The following is a 14,646-nucleotide window of genomic DNA, read 5'->3' as shown; positions in this document are numbered from 1 at the left end:
AGAGAGGCAAAATATCTGGTTACAAATACAGCGAGATGAAAAGCTATGATAGAAGCATAGAAGCCCTATGCTCTAATTCGGAGTAGAGGAGAATTGGTATGTATGCATGTAACTCTAATTGTATGTAATTCACATAATACTTTCTGGAGTTAAGATAAATTCTGGAAATTAATAGCTGCATAGAGATTAACACTAAAGTACATAGTGATTAACACTAAAGTTTGAAAAACATATTTTGAATACAATTTTTACATCGAAAGTTAAAGAATGAATTATTTTTTTCTGTTTAGCAATGCATAAGATAATTACAGAAGATAATACTGAGTCAGAATTTATTTAACTCAAAACAAAAAAGCAAAAACAAATCAAAGCACATGTTTTTGAGAATTATTTTATTATCTAATCACATGATAAATTCTATGACATTTAGTGGGGTGTTAATAACAAAGTTCTTATGCATAACGTACTTTGGGTACCTATCTATACTTGATAACCTAATATACTTCCTTTACCAATGCACTCTCCTATGCAAAAGCAGAAATAGATTTCAGCTGCAACTAAAGAATTCAACCATGCTTCCTAAAAAGAAAAGAAAAAACAATATGTAAAATGAACAAAATTTTTGTTTAAAAATCTAGTAGTATTTTTTTTAAAAAGGTTCGTGACAAATCTCTATTGACTAGATAATTCAAGTTGATTGCAATTTATTACAAATGTGGTTACTAATAAGCAGAGTTCCAAGGAAAAGAAAGGAGCAGAGTGCTTCCTCACAGAAAAAGGGTACTTTGAGTTTGGAAAAGGCACTCACTTACCACGGTAAAAATTTGTAATATTATGTAATAACTGATTTTGATCCTCAACAATTTTTAAGTTATCCTCTTATACCATTTTATGTGTATTTCAAAAAGTAATACTCATTATCAAAATAAGAGAAAACTTTGTAGTTTATAAAAAATAATTTTAAAGACATCCTAAAAGACAATTACAGCGCACAAATTTTTTTGAAAAAAAAGTTAACTAAAAAAAAAACATTAATTGAGAAATAATTTGAAAGCTTTTTTGCCATAACTTAAGCTGAAAATAATGAGACAATGAACATTTAAAAAAAAAAATTATTTAAAAATGCATAAAAAGTTTATTAATATACTCCCCCCCCCCCAAAAAAAAATAAACTTATAAAAATTTAACCAGTAGAGAACAATACTAACAAAATAAATATTTGTAATAGTAATCAGAATTAAACTTATAAACACAGATAATTTTACCAAGTAGGTAATCAAATCATAATTTAAAGAGTAAATTAATTTTTATTAATGGAATAGGAATAAAAAAGGCAGTGTTTTTAAGAAATGGCAGTTTAATTTTACAAAAAGAGCAAAGAGGGCACATCAAATGACGGGCAGCGCGGTCCGCCCTTTTAAGAATGCCTAGGGAGAACACTGTTATAAGATCCAGATTTTGACAACAATGGCATTTCTGGACAATTTCAGAGCATTATTCCTTGTAATTTATAATTTTCATTGGCATAAAAATTACATATATGAAAATTATACACTTAAAAAAAAATAATAAATAAAAAAAGCAATTTCTTATATGTATATAAAACTATAAATTACTGAATAAGTTTAATCTACAAATTAGACTTCAAAGAAAAAAGAGATATGACTGATTAAAATGTAATAAAGACAAATCACAGTATTTAAATTAGCAAACATATTGAGTGTTTCAAATATTCAAAAATATTTTTATCAAATACTAATTAGCATCAATATAAAATAAACATTAGAAAAAACTTTTCAGGAGATATTAAACTTCATAATAAAAAAAGCATATTATGTACTATAAATTATCATCCAATTACTCACAAAGTATATAATTGAATTTAAACTCAATCTGCAGAAATAACATAATAAAAATCATTATATTTTTAAAATAAATTTTTTTATTTTAAAGTTTAAAATTTAGTAATCACATAAAATATTTAATTACCAATAATTGAACATTCAAGCACTTCTTATATATTCTATTAATAGTTAATGAATAAAATATTTACCTTCAAACACATAGAAAAAAAAAAGAATTAATCCAGAAGTAAAGATATTGTTTATGAAGTAAATAGTCAACTTAATGTATCCGCATTAGTTAATTTTGATCTCAGGCAGTGAATGACTTGAATATTACATTTTTGAAGAACAAGTGCCCAGTGCTGTAATTTTGCTGGTTGTAGCATATTTTTCTTCACAAAAGCTATAGTGCGTTATGATCAGGGTTTCCTGATTTTTTAAAAGAAAATTGGATTTTTTCTTATTTAATATGGATTTTTTTGATTTTTATTCAAATACACAGTAAGAACTTTGATTTATGACTAAAAAAAACTTTATAAATGTTAAATCAAAACTTAATTAATATTAAAACTATATTATAAGAATATTTTTACCTAAAACAATTTTTCATTATAACGCATAGTAACCATTTTGAAACAAATGCATGATTGAAATTTAGAGACGAGATGAAATAGAGAATTTAAAGAATACTTTAACTTTTAAAACACAGTTTTAATTACCAAACCATAATTTTAATTTAAAATTGCGATTTCTTTTTTTTTTTTGATTTTTAAAATGACATAATAAATTTAACAGTTAGTGTTTATAAATGTAGTCATTCATCAAAAAACAAATAAATATTTAATCTATATATTTTTACATTAAAATATTCATTTTTAATCCAATATCAAAATATATAAGTTAAGCTGAAATTTTTTTTTTTAAAGAAATCTATGTACTCATTGAAATTTTCTTAATACAAAATCTGATAATGTCAAAGATACTGTAAACATATTATGAGAAAAAAAACTTAAATATTTACTTTAATCTGTACTTTCAATCTCGAGAATGAAAAGATTTTTCAAAATGTAATTTCAAATGTGTTGGAATTTAACACACACCAAGATAGTAATTTCGTTAGCTAAAATTAATTAATGCAGCAATTTATTTCAAATAAATTTTAAAATTTAGAAAAGAAATAATAACAGTATCAATAATTTAAAACACTGTTTTTTAACTTTTTAAATAAATATATATATAAAAAAAATCAGCTGATTTAAATCAATGATTTTTTTAAAAAAATCATTTGAATTAAATCATGATTTACACTGTGATTTAAATCAAGCTAATTTAAATCAACAAACCCTGGTTATGATCAGTCCAAACATCGAGTGTTCAATTTTTTTAGAGCCTACACAATGGCATATGTCTCTCTTTCAATTGTTAGCCAGCATTGTTGAGTCAAAGAAAGCTTCTAATTAGTGCAACAAATGGCACATTCGTTTTCACCACTGTCTTGAGCTAAACACTCTCCAATTTTGATTAGAGAATCAACCAAATGAATGATGAATGGCAAGTCCTTTGCCGGCGTGTATAGCTCAGATGCTTCACTTAATTTTTCTTAAAAAGAAGTCCAACAAAAGCTTTCTAGTGGTCAGAAAAAACTTTTGCTTTGACATGATATTTTCTATACAAATCTTAATGTATGCACATTTTTCGAAACCAGGAACTTAATTTTTTAACAAATCATATATTCATATAATTTTTTAATTTTATACATTACTCTATTACACAGAAATAAATTGATTAAAAATCAGTTTTTACACAGTTAAAAAATGTCTTAATAAAATACAATAGAGAAAAAATATCAGCTAAACATCAATGCAATTTTAAAATGTTAAAAAAGGGGACGGCTGTGTGAAAAACTGCAAATTAAAATTTTAGAGAAGAATTATATGTAAAAAGAACAATACTGTTTTAATGAAAATATTCCATTTAATGCTTTGGTATTTTAATATAATTATTTAAAATTATTTTCATATATTAATCAAAATAAAACAATAAATACTACAATTATCATAAAGATACCAAGAACTTATATAGGCAAGGTATGCAATTACAGCAATGTTAATAGTCGAGTAACAACATTTAAAAAATATTACATATAATAATGTGATGATTATACAGAAGAACTTTCTTAAGCCTACATCTATCTTAATAAAAGGCCTTGTATGAAAAAACTGTCACACTCCTGGTATGCAAGAATGTCACTATCCTAGTATTTTCTGAGCCAAAAGATTAGCTTAAAAGCCAACATTGTTAAAGTGAGTTTCTTTTACTTTCCTTGTGTCAAATGTCTTATAAAAAATATACTCTTTTTTAAAGCATCTTTAGCTTTTAAAAACTTGTGATTTAAAAAAGTCATATTTTGGGAGAATCACACATCTTTTCGAAAGAGAGTTTTCTTCACTTATTTAATTTGGATTAAAAAAGCCTGCTCACATATAATTATATATGCGAGTAGGTTTGTTAAAACCCTTAAGGTAAAGATTTAGGTAGGTTTGTGAAAACCCTGTAATAAATTATATATAAATTTTTTTTAGATCCATTTAACAAGTTCCTTTGACAGTGTGTAAAACAACAAAAATGAAAGACAATTTTGCCAACATAGATAGGAAAAAATTCAGTAAGCTTCACAAAATAACATAAATTTCAGGATAGCTGTTGCGTAATATACTGATTTTTTTTTTTTTTTTGACTTTTTATACAGATTGTGAGTTTTGGGGATTTTTATTGTCATCAAAATACAAAAGCTTTATCAAAAAGCCCGTCATCAAAATACACAAATAAGTATAAATGATCTGAAATAATTTTCCTTTTTGATTGACATTTAAAATGAACTTCAAATGATTTTCACTATGTTAACTCATAATTTCGAATAGTAATGGACACATAACTTATTATAGATAACTATTTTTTTTTAATGAATTTAAAAAGAGAGCTCTAAATAAAAATAAACTGAAAATTTTAGAACAAGAAAAAAAGAAAATCTTTTAACTGCTTATTATATTTGAGGTTTGCTTCATTATGTATTAGTAATATTTATTTACATATTCAAGTAAGCAAAGAGCTGTGTAAAAATTCTAATTCAATTGGAATTAGTTTAGGAAACTTAACTGAATTTTAGGTAATTTTTTAAAATGCACAAAAACCAGGAGAACTTTCAAAAACCATTAGACTAGGAGAAACTGGTAAAATCTAGTAGTCTACTCGTAAATCCAGTAGTCAGCAGCTATGGAAATACAATCCAATGTTTACAAACATTTTGTAAACATAAACATAGAAAATTTTAATACATATTTTTTTTAAAGTTTAAATTTAGAATACATTAGAATGAAAACTGAAAAAGAACAACAAGAATAAAATATTAAGAATGAAAACTGAAAAATATAAGAAAAGATTTTTACCCTAACAGGAGTATGTCTCCAAGCACCACTTTTTGCTGACCTCATCAGGCGTCCAAAGCCAGCCATAACTTCAGGCATTTCTGACATCTTTGGAGGTACAAGTTCAACTTTAGCATATTTCACAAATGTTGCAAGCTTAGGCTTTGAACTTTCAACCAAACCTTTAAAATGTAATGGAATAATTGAGAAATGAACAGATTTCAAGCTATATTGCAAAAGAAAATTCTATTCATTCTATCCAAAATATTTTAAAACAATTTCAATTTATAATAATAATAAAAATAAAATACCAGCAGACTAGGTCAAAAGTTATAATTAGGAAATTCCATTATAACAGACTAACAGTTACAAGAAAAAAAAAAGATTGTTAAGACATAACTGCTTCCCTGACCATCTCGAGTTAACCTGTCAATATGTTTTGTTTTATCACGATTTTATTCGGCCGGAAGCAAAACAGAAAATAATAATAATCTGCTGTGATTGGAAGCTTGCTAATTTTTGTTTGGGAGTTTTGCTATTTGTGGGACTGTAGGCATGTTTTGTACAGTTGTATATACGATGGTTGATGAATTTACATAGAGAAAAAAGATTTAAAAACTGGCTTTTGCTAGCAAAAATGAAAGCAATGCAGACGATTTTTCAGATTATGAAGATGTGAACATATAAAAAGACTAATATTTAACTTTTTTCATTTGCCCGAGATAAATTGGGATGGTAAGCTGATGGCAAATTAAATATTTTTTACGCATAAAAAAATTAAAATTTCAACTTAGAACTTGTGTTTTATGTTTTTTTTTTTAGTTTCTTGTATATAAAATAAAAAAATATGTTGATTTTTTGCATTCTTTCTTTTTAAAAAAAAATTGGTAATTGAAACGGTTAATTAAAAATACATAATTTTTTTTTGTTTTTAAATCATGTCACATTTGGCATGTAACCTTAATAATCCTATATGTGTATTTATAATAAAAAATAAAACTTTTTTAATAAATAATTATAATTAAAAAGGGAAAGATAGTACAGTCTAACAGAAACTACCTTACTATTTTTAGATACCTTATAAGTATAATACTTCCTATAAAATAATACAGATTTTATAATAAAAAAAAAGATAGGATTTTATTTGATGGCAAGCAAGAAAATTACTTTTAAAAATTTAATGCTGTAATTTCAATAAAAGAAAAGTGAATTCTTTCTCATGACAGACTAAGGTCAGGAAAAAGAAATAATCTTAATTATAATTTTTAGTAAATATTACAAAACTAAGAAAATATGCAGAATAAGATGAACTTTCACATAAAAATTTGATTACAACATTTAATTAAATGTAAAAAAAAGACAATTAAAGGCAGTTTAAGATATTAAAAAATTCTGATTTACATATATCAGTAAAGAATTGTTTATAGCTCAAGATGCTTCAAGATTAAAATAATAAGTACACCTAAAATGTACTAAAATATCTATAACCTTAAAACAACTCAAAAATTTTACGAGACATTTCCAAACAAGCTAAATTTTCCATTAAATTTTTATTTAAAAATAACATGTATCTCAGAAACTTCGAAACTTTACTTCTGAGAGAAAAAAAAGTGAAACTGATTCGTTGTTAAGCACAAACACCATTTTGGGGATTCAACAAGCACTTTCGACACTGTTTTTTGCCATAGGCCAAAAATGGAATCAAATATTCTAATCACATTAAATTCTAAGTTCACTTGTATTACATTCATTTTTTAACAATACAAAACATGTATTTCATAAATAAAAAATGGTAGATATCTAAATAAAATATTATATTCCAGGCTAGAGTTTTGTTACCAGCCTACTGTAAATTTCATAAAAATATAGCAATACATGCACACAAAACTATAATTTTACAACAATTAACATATTGCAATATACAACTACATATAAAACTATTATTCAACAAAACTAAAAAAACATATCATAAGAAAAAAATATAATAATAAACACATTGAAGTTCTAAGTTAAGAAACATGATTTTTTTAAAATACCTTAAAATTATACCAATCTTTAATCATAGTTTAAGTAGATCTACAACAATAAAAAATTTACTTCCAAGTCATATTAAATCTTTTCACATACAAAAATTTCACTTTTCAAGCATAGCACAGCAAGTCAACATTCCTGGGCTCAATTCAAAGCAAAACATGCTTCTAACTAAAAATTATGGTCTAGCACCAAAAGTTTACTATCACACTAGTAGTTTCAGGATGCGTAGCTAAATCTCTCAACAAAATATAAGCACCTTTTAAGCACTCAATAATATTTTTAAACACTATATACATTAACAAAATGCAAGAGAATTTTAAAGACTTTACATGATCATGATAAAATAACCAGTTTCTGACAAAGAACTCTATTCTTGATTATATTAGTCAGTATAAAATGATTAAGAGATTTTTCAGTTCGACATCAAAAAGTGGAAAATGAAGCCTGAAATCAAGAATATCTTGCAAAATGCAGCAGAGTTGCACACGAGAGCGCAATAATCTCACCGAACCCAAAATATAAGCACCTTTTAAGCACTCAATAATATTTTAAACACTATATACATTAAAAAAATGCAAGAGAATTTTAAAAACTTTACATGATCATGATAAATAACCAGTTTCTGACAAAGAACTCTATTCTTGATTATATTAGTCAGTATAAAATGATCAAGAGATTTTTTGGTTCAATATCAAAGAGTGGAAAATGCAGCCTGAAATCAAGAATATCTTGCAAAATGCAGCAGAGTTGCACATGAGAGCGTAATAAACTCACCGAACCCAGCTCAGTAGACGCACATGCAAACTCGCAAGTATTTCATCAAACATGTAAAATGATAGGCGCTCTCATACCCTATGGGTCGACGTACGCCGAAATAGATTGTGGCTGAATGAATTGTAAAAACGTTTAATAAAACAACGTGAAAACCTCGCTCTTGCATTACACATGGCGAAAATCTACACAGTATAGAAAAAAATCTCATTTTCGAAAAATGAAAATTAAGCTTATTTTTCAAAAACATCCACTAAAAAGAACCTTTAGGGCTTTTAAAAAACGAAAATAAAAAATAAGCACCTTTAAGCACTTTTTAAAAACGCTGCGCACCATGAGTTCACTAAAAATTTTTGAATTTCTTTAAAATTAATTTGAACATTTTTAACTTATTCTAATTGTGAGGATTGAAAATAAAAATTCAGGCAATTCTTTATCCTTAAAAAAACATTAATCTACTGGATTCAGAAGAAATTAAATCCCCACACTGGTGACCTGTGGACGTGATATGAACATGCCAACATCGCTGGATGGTCCACATTAGAAACAGTTGATATGCTTAAAAATATATATACTGCTCAAAGAAAATAAAGTCTCCCAGTTAATAAAAAAAAATCATGGGCGAATTGCTAAAAACAAATAAATGAAGAAAATATAATGAGCAAAATTAATATAAATAAATAAACAGCATGAATCAACAAGTGGTATTTGTTTGTCGTATTCTATCACAGATAAAATCCTGGGAGGGTAGTAATGTGGCATAACTACTACTATAAATATTGAATATTAATTCACTAGTATATAAGACATGTTAACTTGATTCTATCTTGATGTTCCTTTTGATAGATGAAGGTTAACATAGTCTATAATTAAATCCCCACAGAAACAAACATAAATTAAATTATTTTAAGAAACTAAAATTATTAAGCGTTTCAGGAAACCAAAACTTCTCATTGTAAGTAACGGTTACAAAACAAAATAACGTCAAATTTATTTATCATCGCTTTGATATATATCTATGTTAATATCAATAGATATTCAACCAATTTTTAATAAATGTATATTTTATTAAGCGATATTTAACTGCAATTATTTGAAGATTTCTAAATTATGGAATTATAAATCAAGTGAAGAATATACAGCAATACTGCATTGATTAACAATTATTAACCTTAATATATGTGTTTACATTATATACACAATTTTTTAGTGACCTATAAATTTGACCATCAAACAAATTATAAATTTACCTTTCATCATAACTGGCAACTTAGAACCAAGAGAGGCCATTTTTTATCGTTATAAAATGAAAGCTAAATTAAAAGTGTTTTTATTTTATAATTAATAAGTACTTGCTTTAACAACTACCGAAATGAAGGTTAAAGACTGAAGATGACAGTTACAGTGAATGAAAGAAAAAAGTGTTCCCTTAAATTAAATAATTATTTTCTTATTAAAAATCTTCATTAGGATAGGTGATTCAAAAATATTAAACAAACTGATAATTTTAAGTACCATAACACACATGACTCTTATTTTATGAATATTTGAAGGAAAAAAAAATGAAGAAGCTACATTTTAAGCCCCACTTTGAAAAGAAGAAGATTAAAACTGTAGATGAAAGTTGTTGCTTGTTGTTGTTTGTTGTTTTGTGATCTTGAAGAAGTTTTATATGTTATGACGTATAATAAAACTTAGTTTTATAAATTTCCTTTATAAATAATATGGTTAATAGTTAAAATTTCATTTTTTTAAGGCATTTAAATTTATAAGATCTTTTACTTAGCAAAATAATGGATTCAAAAGGTGAGACGCTTTCCGGGAAATAATGTCTAGTCCATCATCAGTTTCTTTAAATATTTATTATTTTATTTACTCTTAGAACTATTTTAAAACAAAATTTTATAATGTATGGATCATGAGGATATAATATTATTTTAAAAAAAGTGTGAATCGAATACCTTTAGTTGTATCGGTATTGATGAAAATTATTGATTTCTTAAACCATTTATGAATTTTAACTTGCTTTTTTACTGTTTAATCTTGATATTCTAAATACGATAATAGTTTAATGAAGGAGTTATTAAGCTTTGTTTCAAACATTGACGCAGCAATCTTATTGCTCAACACTGATTTTGCAATTTGTAAACAAAATGGCGGATCAGTTCATTGTCCGTCTTCAAGAGTTTTCTTACATTACTGGATAAGCCGATATGTCATAAATCTAATTTGTTGTTCGTTGTTATTTATAGGACTCTCTGTTTTTTCTGCATAGCTTTGATTTATATAAACATGAAGGGTTTAACCAATTTATAACTTCAATTTCTAATTTTGTTTTTATAATTACAGTCGAACTCGTTTATAACGAGCTCGGATTTAACGAGAACTCGGATTTACCGAGGGAAACGAGAATATTTGGTTGGATCAATGTTAAGTCTATGGAACAGAAGTCGCTTTTAACGAGCAAGACCCGGTTTTAGCGAGCAATATTTTTCTGTCTTGCAATCTTTTTTTCAAAATGATAAGAAATGCGCGCGGAATAAATAAAAAAAACGCGAACTGAAACTTCAAAGTAAGCTAACAAACTACTATTTTAAATATGTAGATTAATGAAAAAAATAAATGTTTTGGTAAGAATCTTTTCCTTTATTTTTCTTTCCGTTTATTGCTTCTTTCCTTTAAGACTGTAGCGCAACTAGAAATTTTTTGCTGGTTGATGGGGGGGATAGTTATTATTAAATTACGAAAAGTATTTAATTAAATTAATTAAAGTAAGTATTAATTAAATTTTATGTAAACTCAATAATTTGACCTCCCAAACCCCCACCCCTCTTCTGGTTGCAAGCCTGTCTTAAGGACCCGTTTATTACGAGCACTCGGATTTAACGAGTACATGTTACGGTCCCTTTGTGCTCGTTATAAACGAGTTCGACTGTAATATGTCAAGTGCACTTAAGTGATTGTAGTTAAAAAAACTTATGTTATTCCCCAAAATTTATTCAACGCAGAATCTGTTCACCAAACTGTTTTAAAATAAACATTTTCTCCATATTACTCTGTTAAATTGGTCGACATTAATCATATTAAAAATACAGGGTGCATAGCGTTTTTAAAAAGTGCTTAAAGGTGCTTATTTTCGATTTTTGTTTTTTGAAAGGCTTTAAAGTGCATTTTTTCATTGGGTGTTTTCATAAAGTGCTTAATTTTCCTTTTTCCAAATTTAGATTTTTACTTTACTATGTTGATTTTCGCTTCGAATTGTGCAAGACACAGTTCACATTGTTCTATTCAACGCTTTCATAATTCATTCAACCATAATCTATTTCGGCGTATTGTCAATCCGTAGAGTATGAAAACGCCATTCTTTTTACATGATTCAGAATTTCATAATTTTTGACAATTGTTAAAAACAATGTTAAAAGGTTTTTTTTTACATGACAATTAAAACGAGATAAAACCGTCAATTGTCAAAAACTTTTCAACCCTGCCTAATTATGATATTTTTTAAAGTGCTTAAAAATATTTTTTGAGTTCTTGAAAGTTGCTTATTTTTTGTTGATTAATTGGAACCCTGAAAAAATACACTTACACAACGTTTTGAATATCAAAACATACATTTTCGTTTTAAAAGTATAAAAATTACACTGTAAGTTATATTTCTTTTATTTTTAAATTATGTATTTAAAATCTATTTAACCAATTGAATTTAGATAGGTAGTTTAAAACCATTACTGGGCTACTGTCTGTTTATTGTACAGGTAGTTTTTTTGTGTGTTGCAGAAATCTAATTAAACTAAGACAAGGTTTTAAAATCTTTTCTAACAATATTTTTTCTTCTGAAAACTAAAATTTTGCCTAAAAAACGATTTTAGCTCCACGGCAGTTACGTTCATAGAATGTGAGAGTTTAAACACACAAACACAGTTATAAGTTATAATCAAATACTTAGCTTGTGTGAGTCACATTACACCTCTCTTTAGTTTGGACTTCTATAATGAATCACAGGCCATATAACTACTACAAACTTAGAAATTTAAGGTGAAGTTTGTGCTAGCCATAACCATTTCCTGGATTTTTATGTTTTGTGCCTCAATTTTAAAAAGTTTGTATAAAAATTTTAATCAAAATATTGTAATAAATTTATGTATTAATGAGACTAAATTAAAAGTTATACATGTGGAATTAGATTAAAAAAATTTGAGAATGTGTATGTTATCTGGGGAGAGAAAAGGCTAAGTGGAAAAGGGAACCATTTTGCAGACCTTTCGCAAAATTTGAATTCAAAAATAAACCACTGCTTGGCTTTTATTTTAAAATTTTTTGATATACATAATTGTTATCTAGCAGAAAACTTATCTTAATCTTTTGTTACAATATGATCAAGTAAAAAATTAAATATAAGTACAAAGCATTGTAAAAAAATTTTTTTTTGTTTATCAATTTACTGCATTTTTCATTTATTTAGAAATTTTTACAAAAATAACCTCTATTTTTTAAATATTATTTTCTTTTAAAAAAAATGGGCTCCGAAAAAAATCCTGGATTAGTTCCTACTAACATTCATTATTAATTTGCCTATATGGCATTGAAACAAAAACCGTATCCAGTGTATTATCATTTTCACTTGATTAACTATAACCAATTCTGGTCTAAATTAGTTTTTGATAATTGTTTCCATTTCGGTCTGAATTTGATATTACTTGTGTCAGATTAAAGTTATAGCATTATTTTATCAGTTCATCTAGATTATCTAACATTAAGTATTAAAATGTATGTTAAATTTTTGAATTGTATTTATGTTCCTGTGTACTGATTTTACATTAATTATTCATAATAAATATCTCCCATGCGTCACTAATAAAATATGTGTTTTTGTTGCTTCTTTATTTTTTTCTAATCTCTAGAGTTTAATATTAAATTTATGATACAGGTTGTAAATAATTTTTTTTTTTTTTAAGATAAGGTATTAAAAAATATTCACAAATTTATTGTATGTTTAATTATTTTAATTGGTAATAAATATATGAATACCATGATTTAACAAATTTAAAAGAAAAAGATTACTTAATTCCTTTGTTTAAGTTATATTTTATAACGAGCATTGAATAGCCACCCTATTTTGGAGTTAACGAATATCATTATTCCACTTTGTGGCCGTATAATTTTGGACCTAACTCAAAAAACCAGGAAATTCCTGGATCAAGCAATGGGACCAACTAGTCTTTGTGAAAAACTTTTTGATGGAATAAACCCCAATTTGCATTACATGTAGAGGAAAACCTACCATGGTTTTCCTGATGGCAAGGGGATGTCCATGATCTAACCCAGTGTTCCCCAGTCCGCTGCCCAGTACCGGTCCGTGGATGAAATAGTATCGGGCCGCCCATTTCATTGAAACTGAATTTAAATTCCTAGGTTTATACCCCAAATTAAAAATATCTGTGTTTCATTAAAATTTTATTTATTTGAAAAAAGGGGCCCCCGAAGGTAGTGACATAAATTTTTTAATGTTTGTAATGTATCATTGTCTCTGATTACCCCCAGAATGAACAGTCTCATTACAACGAAACAAGCTCAGGGTTCTCATTAATTTAACACTCTAGTAAGCTAAAATGTTAAATCACTTTATATTTATTTTTTGGTGTAACTGTATTTTATTTTGCAGGCACGTTTAAATACAATTAAATTAAGATTAATAAATCAAAATAATCTAAAATATAAACAATTAACGTCCTCCCCAGCAGACCGCGGTAAAATTATCAAATGTTGACAGGTCCGCTGTGATAAAAAGATTGGGGAACACTGATCTAACCCATGTTCTTTCTACAAACTGAGGGTATTTTACATAAGCACTGTGGTCGGTGCTAGCTGCGAGCAGAATTCATATCAACCAGCCACGGTTGGGATTCAAACCTGGATCACTTCATTGGGAGACAAACAGTCTTTTTTTTTAAATAAATAGTCGCCGTTATCAATCGTGAAATAAAGTAGATATCCTGAAAACTTAAAAATAGTATGTGCAAAAACAAGGAAAATTAGTATTTTTTATTTTAAACATTTTCTATAGATGAGTGATCACCCAAACTAAATGGCCACACTTCTGCTTGCTAAATCTTGTGAACTCATTATGTTCCTTTGACTAGAAACTTATTCTTCAGAAGATTTTACTCTGTTTTCTGATTATAAAATAAATTAGCCTCATTACTATATGTATAAACTGTATTTTAAATGTTTGTAATTCTTATTTAGCAGATGAAGTAAATGTTCTGGATGCACTTCTTGTGGTTCCTGGAGAAGATGATGAATTAATTGCTGAATTAGATAGTCAGGAGAAAAAGATAGGTTTGTAATATTCTGCATTTCAATAACGTTTTTTTCCTAAATAATTACTACTTTGTATAATCTTGGTGAGAAAATACTTTTTGTCATTTAGAAAGAGTTTTAGTATTCTTTTTATAACTTGTGCATAATTTTGGTATTTTCTAATTGCTAAATAAATCAGTCGTTCTTATCAAAACATTAAGCAGTACAATAAGCACTTGTTTACATTGTCAGGAAGAAAAAACTCAATG

At 26.7% G+C, this 14,646-nt stretch overlaps 2 protein-coding genes across 5 annotated transcripts in view; one reads left to right on the top strand and one right to left on the bottom strand.

The window, feature by feature from the left end:
- Window positions 1-375: 375 nt before the first annotated feature.
- LOC107449491 (ATP synthase F(0) complex subunit g, mitochondrial) lies at window positions 376-9,484 on the bottom strand. Its single transcript, XM_016065021.2, has 3 exons — window positions 9,325-9,484; window positions 5,291-5,451; window positions 376-579 (listed from the first exon to the last, which is right to left on the bottom strand). The coding sequence occupies exons 1-3, from the start codon at window positions 9,362-9,364 to the stop codon at window positions 481-483; spliced, it is 300 nt and encodes a 99-aa protein (XP_015920507.1). The 5' UTR covers window positions 9,365-9,484; the 3' UTR covers window positions 376-480.
- Window positions 9,485-9,666: 182 nt separating this feature from the next.
- The window catches only part of Ythdc1 (YTH domain containing 1), a 38,049-nt gene continuing 33,069 nt past the window's right edge, over window positions 9,667-14,646 (top strand). For 2 of the 4 annotated variants that reach the window (XR_011637404.2, XM_016065011.5), the window contains exons 1-2: window positions 9,685-9,880; window positions 14,327-14,416. Coding sequence is in view for 2 of the 4 variants with exons in the window: in XM_016065011.5 (XP_015920497.1) it covers window positions 9,868-9,880; window positions 14,327-14,416 (103 nt within the window). In the remaining 2 variants the exon portion in view is untranslated. Of the gene's footprint in view, window positions 9,881-14,323; window positions 14,417-14,646 lie in introns of all 4 variants that reach the window. The other 2 variants (XM_016065003.4, XR_011637403.2) reach the window with 2 other exon arrangements.

Source organism: Parasteatoda tepidariorum, chromosome 10 (assembly GCF_982258835.1).
Source record: "Parasteatoda tepidariorum strain Cologne lab strain chromosome 10, Ptep-v5.0, whole genome shotgun sequence".
Taxonomy (NCBI): domain Eukaryota; kingdom Metazoa; phylum Arthropoda; class Arachnida; order Araneae; family Theridiidae; genus Parasteatoda; species Parasteatoda tepidariorum.
The sequence above is the reverse complement of the archived record's forward strand: the minus strand, read 5'-3'. Positions and strand labels throughout refer to the sequence as shown.

Excerpts from the sequence above, each read along its gene's own strand:
- LOC107449491 (XM_016065021.2), bottom strand. The coding sequence starts at position 9,364 with ATGGCCTCTCTTGGTTCTAAGTTGCCAGTTATGATGAAAG. Across the intron at positions 5,452-9,324 it reads GTTGCCAGTTATGATGAAAG|GTTTGGTTGAAAGTTCAAAG; the intron begins GTAAATTTATAA and ends TACATTTTAAAG. Across the intron at positions 580-5,290 it reads GGAGACATACTCCTGTTAGG|GAAGCATGGTTGAATTCTTT; the intron begins GTAAAAATCTTT and ends TTTTCTTTTTAG.